The 16,835-nt window shown below is 50.7% G+C and overlaps 2 protein-coding genes across 6 annotated transcripts in view; both read left to right on the forward strand.

Annotated features, from left to right (window-relative positions):
- Positions 1-184: 184 nt before the first annotated feature.
- On the forward strand, positions 185-7,881 carry Lpar2 (lysophosphatidic acid receptor 2). Its single transcript, XM_021638047.2, has 3 exons — positions 185-351; positions 1,199-1,940; positions 3,954-7,881. The coding sequence occupies exons 2-3, from the start codon at positions 1,208-1,210 to the stop codon at positions 4,265-4,267; spliced, it is 1,047 nt and encodes a 348-aa protein (XP_021493722.1). The 5' UTR covers positions 185-351; positions 1,199-1,207; the 3' UTR covers positions 4,268-7,881.
- A 1,284-nt stretch (positions 7,882-9,165) lies between these two features.
- Positions 9,166-16,835, forward strand: part of Pbx4 (PBX homeobox 4) — a 41,240-nt gene continuing 33,570 nt past the window's right edge. For 3 of the 5 annotated variants that reach the window (XR_009591409.1, XM_060381904.1, XM_021638155.2), the window contains exon 1: positions 9,188-9,389. Coding sequence is in view for 4 of the 5 variants with exons in the window: in XM_060381904.1 (XP_060237887.1) it covers positions 9,247-9,389 (143 nt within the window). In the remaining variant the exon portion in view is untranslated. Of the gene's footprint in view, positions 9,390-16,835 lie in introns of all 5 variants that reach the window. The other 2 variants (XM_060381903.1, XM_060381905.1) reach the window with 2 other exon arrangements.

Below are 16,835 nucleotides of genomic sequence, written 5' to 3' on the forward strand. Positions count from 1 at the left end.
CTGTGGATCTTTCCAGCTGCCAGGTGACTCGGCCCCAAAGGCGCGAAAGAGCAAGCACGTGAGGTAAGCGGGGGAAAGAGTGGAAGGGGTGGAGGTGAGACTGCCGCAGTTTCAGGAGACCATACTTCCGACTTGGGGGTGGGACTCTCCAGGGGGCGGGACATCCCCAGGGGCCGGAGCTGGGGCAGGTGGGGGCGTGGCCTTAAGGCCCCGCCTCTCCCGCCGCCTCAGCCGGGGGCTCCAGGCACACAGGACGCTGCGGCTCAACCCCCCGGTCGCAGGGCCATGGGTCTCAGTCCCGCCTCAACCCGCTGCGAGTCTGCCCCATCTGCCGCTTGACTGGAGGCCCAGGTGAGACGAGCGCCAACCGTATCAGGGTGGGTGCAGGCTCCCGGAGAAAGCGAGACGCGCCCCCTCTTCTCCACAACCCTTCTCCTAGCCCAGGGTCGTCCGCAACACCCTCTTTTGTCCTGGAGGCTTCCTTGGTCGGCTGTCCCACCCCAGAACGGCCTGCTTTTAGAGCTCCAGCGCGGAATGCTGCCTGTAACTCAACTTCTGGGCTGTCTCTCTGTCTACTCTGTCTACTCTGCTTGCGCTAAGTCACCTCTGCGCCTTGGCACTGCCCTCCGGGTGCTCGCCACGGACCTCCCCCTGGTGTGCACACGCCCCCTGGCCTCTGCTCTGTGCAGGGACCCTGGCCCGAGTGTGAGCTTCTTCAGGCTGTCCTGCAGCTCAAGCCGCCTTTGTGCTGCCCCAACCAACCCACCCACACCTCTCGGAAACCACGGGTGGCCAATCCTGTGGCGGAGAAGTGGCACGTGGCCCTGAATTGCAATGTGGATGCATTTACTCTGGGTTCCTAAGATTAAAAAAAAAAAAAAAAAACCCATCAGAGATCTTTTTAAGAACTGTTACGACAGCATTCAGTGGAAGCCACAGGATCTCTGTGATTTTGAGGCCAGCCTGGTCTCAGCAAGTTCTAGGCCAGTTGGGATGCATAGTGAGACCGTGCTTTATGAGCTTGCTTTTTTTAATTCACTCTGGCCCTCACCACAGACACCTTACGGAGAGGGCCTCTGGGGCCTCTGGGTCTGTAAGCTGCACCCATGCAATCCATCCTTGTCTCTGGTTGCTGCCAGTTCAAGTGGCCTTCCATCAGGGGCCATGGGCCCTGATCTCTCTCTCTCTGTGTCCGCAGGTGGTCATCATGGGCCAGTGCTACTACAATGAGACCATCAGCTTTTTCTACAATAACAGTGGCAAGGAACTCAGCCTTCACTGGCGCCCCAAAGATGTCGTCGTGGTGGCGCTGGGGCTGGCAGTCAGTGCGCTCGTGTTGCTGACCAACCTGCTGGTTATCGCAGCCATCGCCTCCAACCGTCGCTTCCACCAGCCCATCTACTACCTGCTTGGCAACTTGGCTGCCGCTGACCTCTTCGCTGGCATGGCCTACCTCTTCCTCATGTTCCACACTGGTCCACGCACTGCCAGACTCTCCATCAAAGGCTGGTTCCTTCGACAGGGCCTGCTGGACACCAGCCTGACGGCGTCCGTGGCCACACTGCTGGCCATAGCTGTGGAGCGGCACCGTAGCGTTATGGCTGTGCAACTACACAGCCGCCTGCCCCGGGGGCGTGTGGTCACACTCATTGTGGGTGTGTGGGTGGCTGCCCTGGGCCTGGGGTTGCTGCCTGCACACTTCTGGCACTGCCTCTGTGACTTGGACAGTTGCTCACAAATGGTCCCCCTCTTCAGCCGCACCTACCTGGCTGTGTGGGCCCTGTCCAGGCTGCTTGTTTTCCTGCTCATGGTAGCCGTCTACATTCGAATCTTCTTCTATGTGCGTAGACGGGTGGAACGCATGGCGGAGCATGTAAGCTGCCATCCCCGCTACCGAGAGACAACGCTCAGCCTGGTCAAGACGGTTGTCATCATCCTGGGTGAGTGGCTGCTCTGACAGTAGCTTCTGGGACCAGACCTCCACAGGACCCTGGGGAACTGAGCAAGTGGCCTGATGTAGCAGGAGGGGAGGGGGTATTCTCCGGGGAGGCGGTGTCCTCAATGGAAGGGAAGGGAGAAGAAAACGAAAGGTAAAGCCCTATGGCAGGGCCAAGCAGAGGCTCCAAAGAAGAAGAGATGTCCTGTGTCCTGCCTTCATAGAGGAGAAAAGGGCAGCCTTCAATTTTCATCTGTTTCCCAAAGGAAACCATTTAGAAGTCTTTTTTGTTTAATTGCGTTTGAGGCAGAGCCTCATGTAGCCCAGACTGGCCTCAAATTCTCTATGTAGGAATAGAGGGTGACCTCAGATTCCTGATCCTTTTGCTTCCCAAGTGCTAGGGTCTTAGATGTGTGCTGTCGTATCTGGTTTTAGCTGCTTAATTGAACTGAAGTCCTGCTGCAGACTAGGCAAGCATCTGCCAAGGGACCGATAGCCTCAACTCTCATTTTTTTTTTAGATGGGTTTTCTCTGTGTAGCCCTGGCTGTTCTGGGACTCACTGTGTAAATGAGGTTGGCCTTGAACTAACAGAGATCCTCCTGCCTCTGTCTCCCAAGTGCTAGGTCAGTACATCCATTTTTTTTTTAAGATTTATTTTTATTTGTGTATATGTGTGGCTGTGAGATTGTGTCTGGGTTTGTGCAAGTACACGTGGAGGCGTAGAGGCGTCCTAGGCCCTTGGAACAGAAATTACAAGCAGTTCTGAGCTGCCTAATGTGCATGCTGAGAACCAGAGTCAGGTGCTGCAAGCCCTCCCTTTCTAGCCCTGGTTATTGTTTTCGCTTGTTCGCTTAGTTTTCCTTTGAGGTAGGGTGTCACTGTGTAGCCCTCCCTGGCCTGGAGCTCTCTTTGTACATTCGGCTGACCTTGAATTCATAGAGATCCACCTGCTTCTGCCTCCCAAGTGCTGAGAGCAAAGGTATGTAGCACTGTGTCTGGCTTCCGGTTCTTGTTTCTGTTCTTGAGATAGGGTCTCTGCATTGCCCTGACTGTCCTGGATCTCACTATGTAGGCCATGCTGGCCTCAAACTCACACAGATTCACCTGCCTCTGCCTCCCGAGTACTGGGATTACAGGCATGTGCCATCTCGCCCAGCTCTGGTTATCTTTTTAAACACGGGGTTTCATGAATTTGGCTGAGGGTGGCCTTGAAGCCCTGACCCTTTTGTTTATTTCCCTGGCTTGATGGGTATGTCCTATCACACCTGGCTCCCCTTTGAAGCTTAATTATTCTTTTTGGGGTCTAGAAAAATGGCTCAATGATTAAAAGCACTTCCTGTTCTCCCCAGAGGTCCCAAGTTCAATTCCCAATACCCACAGTAGGCAGCTCATAACTAACTGCAGCTCTAGCTCCAGGGGGTCTGATGCCCCTGTCTAGCCTCTAGAATATCACCACATGCATATGGCTTACACTCATGCACACATAGTAATAAATCTTTTTGTAATTTATGTGTGTGTGTGTATCTGTGTATGTATGTGTGCGCACACGCACCACAGTTTGTGGAAGTTCAAGGAAGGGCTTGCGGGGATCAATTTTCTCCTTATTCTATGTGGGCCCTGGGAAGTGGATTTGGGTCCTCACTCTTACCAATAAGTCTCTCTTTGGGGCCTTCAGTAGGGGATAGTGTGGTTTCTTTGGCTCTGGGATACAGGAGGTACACTGGTTCTCCCCAGCGATTCCTGTACCCCTCCTCTAACTCCTGTCCAATCCCTCAGTGAACAAATCCTCTGTAGAAGGTTCCAGGGCCCTGGAATACTCTGCCCCATTAGGAAGGTTGTCACTTTGGCAGACAAGTTAGAGAACTGAGTCTGTCCCCTCTCAGCAAGTCTACCCACACAGGGAGCTTGTCTGCTGTGGGCCACTGCCTGAGCACACAGCTATCCGGGCAATCTCCAGGTGGCCACATGGTCAATCCCCCCCCAACCCCGCCCCCACTCTCTGCCTCTGTCCTACAGGGGCGTTCGTGGTGTGCTGGACGCCTGGCCAGGTGGTGCTGCTCCTGGACGGTCTGGACTGTAAATCCTGCAACGTTCTGGCTGTGGAGAAGTACTTCCTGCTCCTGGCTGAGGCCAACTCACTGGTCAACGCCGTGGTGTACTCCTGCCGGGATGCTGAGATGCGCCGGACCTTCCGCCGCCTTCTCTGCTGTCTGTGTCTCCGCTGCTCCGACCACAAGTCTGCCCCTTACTCATCTTCTGCCCGGACGGGTGCCAGCACCCGAATCATGCTTCCTGAGAATGGCCACCCACTGATGGACTCCACTCTTTAGCTACCTCGGAATGAGGCACGAGACAGGAGCTTCGTCTGTCTGCAGCCCGCAGCCACCTGCAGAGCCCCTGACTCAATCCAGCCCAACAAATGCATGGCCCCTCAGCACTCCTCAGGCCCACAGATCTGCCTGCCCCAAAGCAGGGTTTTGGGGACATCTCCGTGCACCTGGCAGAGCATCCAAAGGGGCTTGGCAAACTGGCCCTCAATCATCTCAGGTTTTAGGGTTTTTAAACAGACATTTTTATGTTTTTGCTGTATATCTGGTATGTCCTGTGCACTGCTTTTTCCTGCATGGTGCTGTAGGTGTCAGGGTTGAAGAGGTGAGATCTTTCCGCTGCTGCAGGGTAGACTACAAGTTGACCGCGTTCCTGAGGCTACTTTTTGGATTTGTCTTTGAGATGCTCTGTGTAGCTGAGGATAGCCTTGAACTCTTGATCCTCCTGACTCCACCTCCCAAGTGCTGGTACTGAAGCTGATTCCTTAGGAGTGTTGAGCAGCCTCTGAGAGCTCACCTGCTTGCTTCTACTCTGAGACTCTGAGGTTGACAAGGTAGGTTTTTTTTTTTGTTTGTTTTGTTTTTTGTCAATTCAGACAACCTGTCCTCATGTCCTGGCATTATGTATCATGACTCAGGGCTGCCAAGAATGTCTTAACATGGAATCCCTTGGCCCAGGCTAGCCTTGAACTTGCTGCATAGGCTAGGCTGGTCTTGAAATTTATCATCTTGCTTCTGAATCCTATGGGATTAGAGCTATCTGCTACAACAAGCAGCTTCTGTCTTTCTGAAATCTTGCAAATATTTTCTTTTGCCTCCGTCCTTTCTACTATCCTTCTACTTGTCTCCCTCTTCAAAAACCTAGGGTGATTTCTGGTTCTTGTGAGCCTTTTTCTTCTGCCTGCTCCACTCCCCTCCCCTCCCCACCGCCACACATACACACCCTGTTCTTTTAGACATGGGATCTCACAAAGCAGCCCAGGCCATCCTAGAACTCACTGTGTAGCTCAGGCTAACTGCAAACTCTCGGCTGTCTTCCTGCCACAGCTTCCTGAGTGACGTGGTGACAAGCCTAAGACACCAGATTGTGATGTGGCCCATTTCTAACTGCACAGCCTAGAAAAGATACAGATTCCACCGGGGGCCCAGAAAACTCCCGGGGGAAGGGGCTTCAGTGTCCCATGGAGCCTGGAATTAAGTCTCAAGTTTACCAGGGCTTTCTACTTCTCAAGAAGTCCCCCGAAACTTCAGATCTGCCAAGCCTGAGATGAGCCCCTTCCCTGCCTAGAGAAGCCTCCTGGCAGGCAGTGTGGGCCATGAACTTGGTTCCCTGCTCCACCTCACCAGAGAAGAGTCAGAGTTATGTTCTCATTTCAGATCACATGCGGAGTAACAGCAGGAATTTGAGCCTCTGTCTTATCTGAGGCCAAATTCTTAAGGCATTAAAGCATCCATTTCTAAGGAACTGAAACATCTCTGTTTCTACAGTAAATGTTCCTACTTTTCACACTGCTGGGACCTTGCACATGCCAGGCTAGTTCCCCACCAAAGAGCTCCTGTCTCACAAACCATTTCCAAAAGGAAAATGACGCAAGACTGAATGGAAGGGCTGGATAGTTCTTGATCAGTGTGGGCAGTGAGCATCTACAGCCAGAAATCTCCCAAGGTTATAGCCCAGGAACTCCTCCAGCCAGGTGTCCATCAAGGACACTGTTCCTACCTCCATGGAGCTCTGGGCCTGCTGGACAGGTGACACTTTGGGTATCAAGGCAGCCAATCAAATCCTGAACTGGGGATTCCTGATGGCCTCCAGAAGTCAGCTGTCTTACCTATACTTTGGCTGTCCCCCATCAGCATTGTCCAGATTGTTGAGGAATTTGTCTTGTCAGCTTTTATGTATTTTTTTTTTCTTTCCTTTCCCACTTATAAGTCTTGTGATTTTTTTTGTTTGCTTGAGACAGGGTTTCACTGTGTAACACTGGCTGGGTTCAAACTCAAAGAGATCCATAATGCCTGCCTCTTGAGAGGTGGCATTAAAGGACAACGCCTAGCTGCGCGTAGTTTTGCACATGTGCAGGTGTGTTCTTGTACTGTTGTGTGCATGTGGAGCTTGGAGATTAGTGTCAGAAGTCATCCCTGAAGGCTTGGTCACCTTAGTCAACAAAGCAGGGTCTCTCAGTCAAACCCAGACGTCACCAATACAGCTAGTCTCACTGGCCAGCTCATGCTGGGAAATCCCCTGTCTCTGCCATCCAAGGCTTATAGTCCAGTCTCTTCACCCTGGCATTTGTGTGGATTTTTGAGGTTCCGAATTCTGGTCTTCCCACTTGAGCAGCAAGCACTGTAAATGCTACGGCATTCTCCCAGCCCAGCTTTTCCCTCTTGATCTCTTCTCTGCTGGGTAGTATCAAGTTTTTGTCCCTTTTAGGCCACTCGAACTTGTCCTCTCCTTCCCCCCAGAGCAGGCCTGTGTAGTGCTGTGGCACTGGCTGGCCTTTTGTACAGGCCCCACTCTGCCCACCTTCAAGGGTTCTGTTACTTGCTGTTGGGTTGGGGGCAGGCCTAGGGTTTCCTTCATCAGAGGTTTCCCTTGCTTTTATACATTTGCATTTCTTGCTGGGGACCTTGTGAAGTCTCCCCATCTCCTCCAACCCCCCCCACACGCTGCTTGAGTTTCCTCTTCAATAACAACAGAAAGAAGATGGCTTCCCAGTAGAGCTAAACCTTCATGAAGCATTCGCCTGAATTCTGTCTCCGAGCAAATGGCTTCTGGGAGGTTCTGTGACTCTGGAGAGGGACTGTGTCCCCTTTTCTTTTGCTTGAGGCGCCTGTTGTCTTGTCATAAATCCCAAACAAGAGAGACAAAAGGGAGGATGAGAGTTCTGTATGACTTGGGATGTACCCGAGGGTAGGCCTTCAGTAAACAGTCTTCATTCTTTAGCCAGACACTAGCTATTGGGTAGAGCTGGGGTTGGAAGGGATGAACACGTTTAAGGAGATCAGGAGGCAAAGACACTTTGCCAACGTTCACAACATGACTTCAAGCCTTAGGCCCATATGGTAGGTGAGAACCAAGTCCCGAAATCCACACTCGTGCCATGGTGTTGCAAAGGCAACACACACATACAACAACATTTTTAAAAGAAAAGAACAAACAGGTTGTAGTCACTCCTGAGCTGGCTCTTGATAAAACAATATTTCAAATTGACTTGCCCAGTAGAGAAAAGGACTCTGTTCTGGCTTTCTTCCTACCGTCTACACATTTCTGGCCCCTTAGACGGATGGAAGAGGAATAGAAAGCTCTAGAGAAAGTCAGGATTCTGGTGACCAGCCAAGGGGGACTGCCTGAAGGGCCCAAGATTTACGGGGAACAGCTGTTCCCTCCAGGTTTTATATGGTCACTGCTGTGTTGAATCAGCAGCTGTGTTCATTCACACAGGACCTCACAAGATTGGGCCACCAACATGCTCCTGTAGAAGGACAGGAGAGACAGACGGGGCAGCTGTCCTCGCTGAAGAGATGTAAACCTGTAGTGATGGGGGAGGGGTGGTACGTTTCAATGCTGTGGCTGCCCATGTGTCTGTAAGTAACCTCAATAAATCCCCTGGTTCACAAAACTGGATTTGAATGAAATTGTTTCTTTGATCAGGTTAACCTCTTCTCTGGAGTGACTCCCCCAGAAAAAGTCACACAACAGGGACATTGAGTTTTTGAGGTCGGAAGGGTTCTGACAAGGGTGGGAGTCATAGGAAGAGCTGAGGCTCTGAGGACTGGTGGGGAGGACACATGATGTGAGGGACTGTGAAAATGACCAGAAAATTTGAGGAGCCTAGGACTCAGGTGTGGGAGGCAGGCCTGGGGAGTAGGAATTCTGAGGAGCTGTGGAGAGCGGCGAGGAGGAGCCAGAGTTCTGAGGAACTAGCTGGGCCAGTGAGGGGGAGGGGAAGGAAGGAGTTCAGGACATTCTCTGCTCCTAGTAAATGTGATGTCAGCTTGGCTATATATGAGACTCTGTCTCCAGAAGTGAAAAGATTAGGGTACAGATGTAGCTCAGTTGGTACAGTGGTTCCCTGGTGTGCACGAAGCCTGGATTCCATCCCACCACCACACAAACAGGGTTCTGAGGCTCACACCACTCAGCCCAGCACTTAGGGGTAGAAGAAAGTTTGAAACCGTGCTTCACTCACAGCAAATTCAGTCAACTTTCATTACATAACAAATTTGAGGAGAGCCTGGACTACGTGAGACTGCGCCTCAAGTTATTTCTGGACATAGCCCTGGCTGTCCAGAAACTGTGTAGACCAGGCTGGCCTGGAACTCACAGTGATCCGCTAGGATTAAAGGCATGTGCCACCTTGCCTCAAGTTTTTGAAAAGTTCTGAAGAAGGGAGGTTGAAGGTGAGGGGCAGTGAGGATGCAGGCCTCTGAGGAAGGAAACTCAGAGATGTGGAGCGTTGTGGAGAATCTGGGCCCTGCAAACAATAGGGACCTGAGCAGATCCGGGGACCAGAGACAAGGCAGAGAACCTCTCAAGGTGAAGGGAGCCAAAAAGTGCACCAGACCTAAGCAGATGGCGGCAGTCGTTACCGTGGCAACCCTCAACCGGGTTCACAGTGGCCATTGAGAAACAAGTTTCTAGGGAGTCGCTGGGGAGGAGGAACAGTGCATAGCGCTGATTGGTGAAGGCTCCGCAAGGGCGTGTCGGGGGAGGGCTCAAGATACAGAAGAGAATCCTGTTTCCTAGACAACCCTCAACGGGGGTCCTCGGCAGCCGTTGAGAAGGCTGTTTGGGGCGCATCACGAGGGAGAGGGCAGTGCACCACGCCGATTGGCGAAAGGGACGTTTCTGTGGGCGGTGCGCAGCGGCGATTGGCTAGTGGGCGTGGAGAGGGCGTACCGCCGGGTCTGCGGCGGTTGGCTGCTGCGCACGCGCGGAAGCTCTGGCAGGCCCTGTCCCTCAGCGCCCGCCCGGCGCGTCGCCCATGGCCTCCCCTCCGCGTCCCGTGCCGCCGCAGCCCGCCCCGCGCCGCCCTCCGCCCGCAGCTCCAGTGGGCCAGGACACGAGCGACGTCCTGCAGCAGATCATGGCCATTACGGACCAGAGCCTGGATGAGGCTCAGGCCAGGTGCGGCTCCGGGGCAGCGAGGGAACGGGCGGAGGCGGGATGAGGAGGGGGACAGGTGCAGCCGAGCTTGGAGAGATGGGCAGGCGGAGCGGCCTTGGGCCAGAGGGAATGAAGGATGAGGGAGCTTGTCCTGGACTAGAGGGTGGCTTCGTGAGGAAAGGGGCATCAGAGTGTTGGGGGTGAGGGTCCAGCCCTGGAAACACGAGGCATTGGAAAGATAAGTGCTCTGATGATCTGTTGTTGGCGGGAGCGAGGACCGACAGTTTGCAAGGCATACAACTGAAGAGAAGCGGCTGATCTGATGAAGGATCCGTTGAGAACGTTCAGAAACGGAAAAAGGGAGCTTTGTGGACATAAAGGCCAAATTTCTTTTTAAAGTGGTTTTTTTTTTCTATTTTTTAAGGTTCATTTATTTATACAGTATTCTGCCTGCATGTGTGCCTGCAGGCAAGAAGAGGGCACCAGATCTCATTATAGATGGTTGTGAGCCACTATGCAGTTGCTAGGAATTGAACTCAGGACCTTTAGAAGAACAGCCAGCCAGTGCTCTGAGCCATCTCTCCAGCCCAGGTTTTTGTTTGTTTGTTTTGTTTTGTTTTTGTTAACATGCCTATGTGTGTCCTCTGACTTTTGTGTAGGGAACTCAAGTTTGCTGGAAAAGACTAGCAAGTGCACTTAACCCCCTCGGCTCTCTCTCCAGCGCCCCCTTCCACCTCCCCACCACACACTCTTATTACAAGGCTAGTCTCAAACTCACTTTGTGGTAAAAGATGACCTTGAGATGATCTCTGTGAGTTCAAGGCCAGCCTGGTCTACACAGTAAGTTCAGCCAGGGCTACACGGAGAAACCCTGTCTTGACACACACTCCTACCCCCACCCTCCCCCCAAAAAAAGATAACCTTGAACTCCTGATCCTGCCTTCACCTCCAGAGTGCTGGGATGGGAGGTATGTGCCACCCACAAACCTCATCACAAGGATTTGTTTTTATTTATTTCTGTTTGTTTGGGAGAGGACCTTATGTTTCCCACGGTAGCCTGAAACTCACCATAAAGCTCAATATGTAACTATTGAACTTCTGATCCTCCTTCCACCTCCTGAGGGTGACATGTTGTACCAGGGTGTTGTGAGTGCCAGCCAAGCATGATGCTAACTGAGCCACAGACCCAGCCATCAAGGACCAATCCTAATTTTTTTTTCTTTCAGGTTTGTGTGTGTAGTGTATGTGTGAATGTGGTTTTGTGTGTATGCACACATGTGCTTGATGGTTTGTGCTGTGCCTGTGTGTATCAAGGTAGGAGGTTAATGCAGGTGTCTTTCCCCAGTCATGCTGAGGTTTGTTAGGTTGGTTGGTTTTGGTTTTGCTTTTGGGTTTTTCACTACAGGGTTTCTTGGTGTAGGCCTGACCATCCTGAACTCACTTTGTAGACAAGGTTAGCTCAAACTCTCCACCTGCCTCTGCCTTCTGGGTGCTGGGATTAAAGGCGTGAACTACGACATTTGTTTTTTGGAATGGAGGCATGTGTATGGAAATCTAAGAAGACTTGAGAAAGTCAGTTCTTTCCTTCCACTGTGTGGTTCCTGAGATCAAATATGGGTTATAGAGCTTGATGAAAAAGGGCTTTTCCCCACGGAGCCATCTTCAAAGCTCAGGTCTCTCTGTACTTGGAGTGACTGCAGAGTTGTTGCTCCTGAAAGGCTCAAGTTTTGGCAGAAGCCCAGAATGGATTCAGTTCTGGGATAAGTCCCCAAAGGATGCTTTAGGAGTCATTATTTGATTACCTCCTTTTGTTTGTTTGGTTGGTTTGTTTTCCAGTGTAGAGTTTCTTTGTGTGGCCCTGGCTGGCCTGGAACTCGCTCTGTAGACCAGACTGGCCTTGAGCTCAGAGATCCACCTGCCTCTGCCTTCTGCGTCCTTGGCACTGAAGGTGTGCAGCCACCTCCACCAGCTTGATTACCATATTTTTGAGGCAGGGTTTCACTGAGCCCAGAAATGGCAGATTAGCTAGATCCTGGCATCTTGTGTCTCTTTCTGACCTTCCCCCACACCCACAGCACTAGAGTTACAGATACCATCATGCCAAGGTTTGTTATATTTGCGAATGGTAGGAGATCAGAACCCAGGGCTTCGTTCTTGCAAGGCAGGCGCTTTATTGAGTCATCCCCCAGTCCCTGAAGGAGCCTCTCATAGCCTGCCTTCCTTCCTTCCTTGCTTCCTTGCTTGCTTCCTTGCTTGCTTCCTTCCTTCCTTCCTCTTTTTCTTTCTCTTTCTCTCTTTCTTTCTCTCTTTTTCTTACACATCCCCCAGTCCCTGAAGGAGCCTCTTATAGCCTGCCTGCCTGCCTTCCTTCCTTCCTTCCTTCCTTCCTTCCTTCCTTCCTTCCTTCCTTCCTCTCTTTCTTTCTCTTTCTCTCTTTCTCTCTTTCTTTCTCTTTTTCTTTCTTTCTTTTTTCCTTCTTTCTTTCTTTCTTCCTCCCTCCCTCCCTCCCTCCCTCCCTCCCTCCCTCCCTCCCTCTCTCTCTCTCTTTCTTTCTTTCTTTCTTTCTTTCTTTCCTTTCTTGACATGGTTTTACTCTGTAGACCAGGCTACTCTCCAACTCAGAGCTCCACCCGTCTGCCTTTTGAGTGCTGGGATTAAAGTCATGGGCCACTACATTTGTGTTTCAGTGTAGTGCATCTGACTTCAAAACCCATTTTTAAAATTTTTCAAAGTTTTATTTATGTACTATATGTATGTGAGTGTTTTTTCTGCATGTATATTTGTACCCTAGAAGAGGGCATCAGATTTCATGGGACTACAGTTAAGGTTATGAGCCACCATATGGGTGATGGGAATTGAACCCAGGACTTCTGGGGAAGCAGCCAGTGCTCTTAACTGCTGAGCCATCTCTCCAGCCTCTCATTTTTTAATTTAAAAACGTAATGATCATTTTATTTTATTTGTATAGGTATCTTGCCTACATGTATTTATATATACTGTGTACAAGTCTGGTACTGGAAGAGGTCAGAAGGGGTCATCAGACCCTTAGAACTGGAGTTACAAATGGTTGTGAGCCACTATGTGGATGTTGGGAACCGAATCCAGGTCTTCAGCAAGAACAGCCAGTGCTCTTAATCACTGGGCACCCAGCCAGCCATTTCTAAACTGAACGTGATAAAGAATGCTGGCACACACTCTGCAGGGCGTCACGTGGGGGCTGACAGCCCTTGCTTCCACCTTCCTGAGCTTGGAGGTTTGGGACAGAGGAAGAAAGCGCACTGCATACACATGTGTAAACCGTGGCTGAGCTGCAAGGAAGGGCTGGTGTGCTGTGGGAAGCGAGGTGCAGAGGCGACACAACCTCCAGAGGTCCCAGGAGCAAGGTAAAGATGTTCCCGGCCAAGAAGGGACAGGCCCTAAAGAGTGAAGTTTGGAGAACAGCTGAAGCCTGGTTCCATAGCATTCGCAAGTCTCAGTAAGATGTAGGATTGCATTACCGTTTCCTTCTCCTTTTTCTCTTTTATGAAGATCTATTTTTAAATTCATGTGTACAGGTGTTTTGCCTATATGAATGTATGTGTACCAAGTATGTGCTTGGTGCCCATAGAAGTCAGAAGAAGCATTGGATCCCCTGGAACTACAGAGTTGTGAGCTGCGTGTGGGTGCTAGGATGGAACCCAGATCCTCTGCAAGAGCAGCCAGTGCTTTAACCACTGACCATCTCCTCAGCCTCCATTCCAGTTTCAGTAGGAGAAAAAAAAATGAGAGTAGTTTTCCCCCCTGTCCCTGCACTCAGTGTCAGTCAGCCATGGTTGTGGAAATCTGCTTTCCACCGCGGTTTACTGTGTTTGCACTGGCTGGGGTGGTTAGGAAAATAGGAAAGGGCTGAATTCCTTTTGGAGGATGAGGCTTTCTTAAAAGGGTCTGTTTTAGGGTGAGGGTGATTCCCTAGGGTCTGACAGTGTGTACTCTGAAGCCCTATAGTAAAATTGGTTTACTAGAGTAAACTATGGACACACCCTTGGGGCAGGGAGTGAAGCTCATTTGCTAGAGCTGAGGCATTCAGCGAGGAGCCCGGGCTTTGAGGCCAGTACTGCCTAGAGCTTGGGTGGGGATGCACGCCTTGGTTACGTACTGGGGCCAATCTGAAACACCTGAGACCCTGCCTACGAACCATCCACCCACCCGCTTATCTGCTGAGCCCAGGGGCTTGGTGCTCCTGGTGGGCAAACACAGACTTTCCCTTTGCCCTGCGAGGAATGCTGACTCTTTGGGTTTCGTAACCTCTCTCTAGAGAGTTAGGAATGCTTCCCTGCCTCCAGCTCTTCCCATTCCACTTTAAAATTTATCTTTTATTAGGATGTGTGTAGTGTGTGTGTACACACACATGCTGAGTTGTGTGTGTGATGATCGGAGGACAGCGCTGAGGAGCCTGTTCTCACCTTCTGCCATGGGTTTTGAGGCGTGAACTCGGGTCATCAGCCTTGCAGGGGCAGGCGCTCTTGCCCCACCCCAGCCATCTCACCAGCTGTTTTCCCACCTCCACACCACCCCCTGGATCCTGCACATCTATATTATATGTCCAGCATATTTCCCCTTCCAGCCCCTCCCCTTCCTCTGTCCTCTCTCTGAGCACCATTCAGGTGCTGGAGAGTCGGTGACTGCCCCAGTGATCGCTGCTTCATAGAGGAAACCGGGGCTGGGCTATGAGGGACTTTCCTGGGCCACCCTCTGGTAGTGTCTGAGTGGGGGTTTTGTTGAACTTTGAATTCTCATAGCTCCTAGCACTTAGCACTCAAAAAAATGTCATGGCAATGAAGAGAGTCTAGAACAATGATTCTCAACATGTGGGTCAAGACCCCTTTCTCTGGCGTCACATATCGGATATTTGCATTACAATTCATAACAGTAGCAAAAGTACAGTTATGAGTTAGTGACAAAGTACGTTTATGGTTGGGGTTATCATAACATGAGGAGCTGTATTAAAGGGCTGCAGCATTAGGGAGGTTGAGAACCCCTGCTCTGGAGGGATTAGGCTCTGGGGAGAGAAAAGGTGAAACTTTCCCAAGAACTGTCCCCGTTAAAGGAACACTTTGGCGTGTCCTGTTCTGGAAGAGAGCTATTGAAGAGCTGAGCTCTGCTTTGGGGGCCCTTAGGCATCTGTGACCCAGCGTAGCCCCAAGGCTGGGATGAGTTTCTGGTCTGCCCCAGGTGGCCAGTGTTCACAAAGAAATACAATCACTTGCCTCTACTTACTCTTTTCAAGGAATGCTTGTTTGTTTTAAGGCTAAGAAGCTAGTTTTTACTTTGTGTGTGCATGCATGCATGTGGCACGTGCACAGCACACATATGGAGTTCAGAGTATAATGTACAGGGGTCAGCTGTCTCCTTCTACCATGTGGGTTCTAGGGATCAAACTCAGGCCTTCAGGCTTGGTGGCAAGGGCCTGTACCCACTGAGCCTCTCTCACTACCATCTCCCGACCTCTCTTGGGCTGCTGTTGTTTTTTGAAGACTTATTTATTTGCATTTTATGTGTATGTGTGTTTTGTCTGCATGTGTGTATATGTATTAAATGCATGCCTGATGCTTGCAGAGTTAAAAGAGGGCATTGGTTTCCCTGCAACTGGAGAGGTAAATGGTTATGAGCCACCATGTGAGTGTTAGGAACTGAACCCAGGTCCTCTGCAAGAGCAGCAAGTGCTCTTAATTTCTGAGCCTTCTCTCCAGCCCCCTTGATTTTTTTTTTTTTTTTTTTTTGAGACAAGATCCACTAAATGATATTGTGATATTGACTGGTCTTGAATTCTCTATGTAGACCAGGCTGGCCTTGAACTCAGAGATTGTCTTGCCTCTGCCTCCTGAGCACTGGAATTAAAGGTGTGTGTCACCACATTTGGGTCTCCTACCTCTTTACATAAAACGTTAAAACTTATCAAGTCTTTGTCATAGTGTATTGACAGTTTTTTGTTTGTTTGTTTTTTGTTTTTGTTTTTTGTCTTTGAGACGGGGTTTCTCTGTGTAGCCTTGGCTGTACTGGACTCACTTTGTAGATCAGGCTGGCCTCAAACTCATGGTGAGCCACCTACCCTGCCTCCCGAGTGCTGGGATCACAGGCCTGAACCACCACGCCCAGCTATTGTTTTGGGGTTTTGTATTTGCTTGTTTGTTTTGTTGTTTTTTTGTCGTTGTTGTTTTGTTTTGTTTTTTTCAAGACAGGGTTTCTCTGTGTAGCCCTGGCTGACTTGGAGCTTACTCTGTATACCAGGCTGACATCAATCTCAGAGATCCACCTGCCTCTGCTTACGCCACTACTGCCCGGCTTCATATTGCCAGTTTTTAATCAGTGAGCTGGGGATGAAGACTGGGGCAGGAAAAAGTGCAGTTACAGGCTAGCCTGAGTCCAGGCTGGTCAAAATAAGTAATAATAGTAATATTGGGAGAGAAGTGTTAGTCTTTGTCTGTTAAAGTAATTGTGAACATTAGTCCCTGACACTGTTGTGTGTAGCTCTTGAGACCTTGGAGGCATCTGGTAGAGGCATCTGGTTTTCCTTCTTTGGACTTCTCCTGATGGAACGTCAGGGTTCTGAGGATCGCCCAAGTCCTGAGAAAGCTGCAGTCCTTAGGGGTTTCCACTCCAGGGGAGGCACAGCTCGACTGGGTCTTTCCCTCACAGGCTAGCCCGCCCTCTGTTGTGGGGTTCTGCATCCTCAGACTGAAAATCTAGTGAGGGGCTGGCACAGTGGCACGGCAGGCCAGGATGCCTGCTGCCGAGCCTGATTACCTGACTTCCGTCCTTGGAAGCAACACAGTGGAGGAAGAGAATGATACCCCGAAGTTGTCCTCTGACCACCACACATGTGCCCTGGTGCACATACGCAAGAGCACACATACACAATACATGTAGTAGAGCTGAGTATGAGGGCTATGAGGGTGGCCTGGGACACAGAGGGAGTTCCAGGACAACTTGGGCTACACACTGACGCCGTGTCACAAGAACCAACACACACACGGAAAAAGACGGTGGAGGAGGAGCGCATCTTTTATGTCGGCACTTTGGAGGCTGAGACAGAGGAGCAGGAGGAGTTCAGGGTCATCCTTAGCTACAGAGGGGGTTCCAGGCCAGCCTGGGCTATTACTTGGGGAATTCCAGGAAAGTCCAGCTCCCTCCCTAAAATAATAAATTTTATACATCTTAACAGAGCGTGTACCTTCTTTCCCAGCAATTCTGTAAACAGCAATAGATGCAACAGCTGCGAAAGTATCATTTGCACATTGGATACTATAGATAATTGAGATATGGTTTTTGTTTGTTTGCTTTGCTTTTTTCAAGACAGGGTTTCTCAGTGTAGCCCTGGCTGTCCTGGAACTCACTCTATAGACCAGGCTGGCCTGGAATTCAGAGATCCCCTGCCTCTGTCTCCTGAGTGCTGGGATTAAAGGTATGCACCACTGCCCAGCTGAGATG

The sequence above is a fragment of the Meriones unguiculatus genome, chromosome 4, assembly GCF_030254825.1.
Source record: "Meriones unguiculatus strain TT.TT164.6M chromosome 4, Bangor_MerUng_6.1, whole genome shotgun sequence".
NCBI lineage: Eukaryota > Metazoa > Chordata > Mammalia > Rodentia > Muridae > Meriones > Meriones unguiculatus.

Coding starts and splice junctions, on each gene's coding strand:
- Lpar2 (XM_021638047.2), top strand. CDS start 1,208: ATGGGCCAGTGCTACTACAATGAGACCATCAGCTTTTTCTACAATAAC. Junction 1,941..3,953: donor GACGGTTGTCATCATCCTGG/GTGAGTGGCTGC, acceptor TCTGTCCTACAG/GGGCGTTCGTGGTGTGCTGG.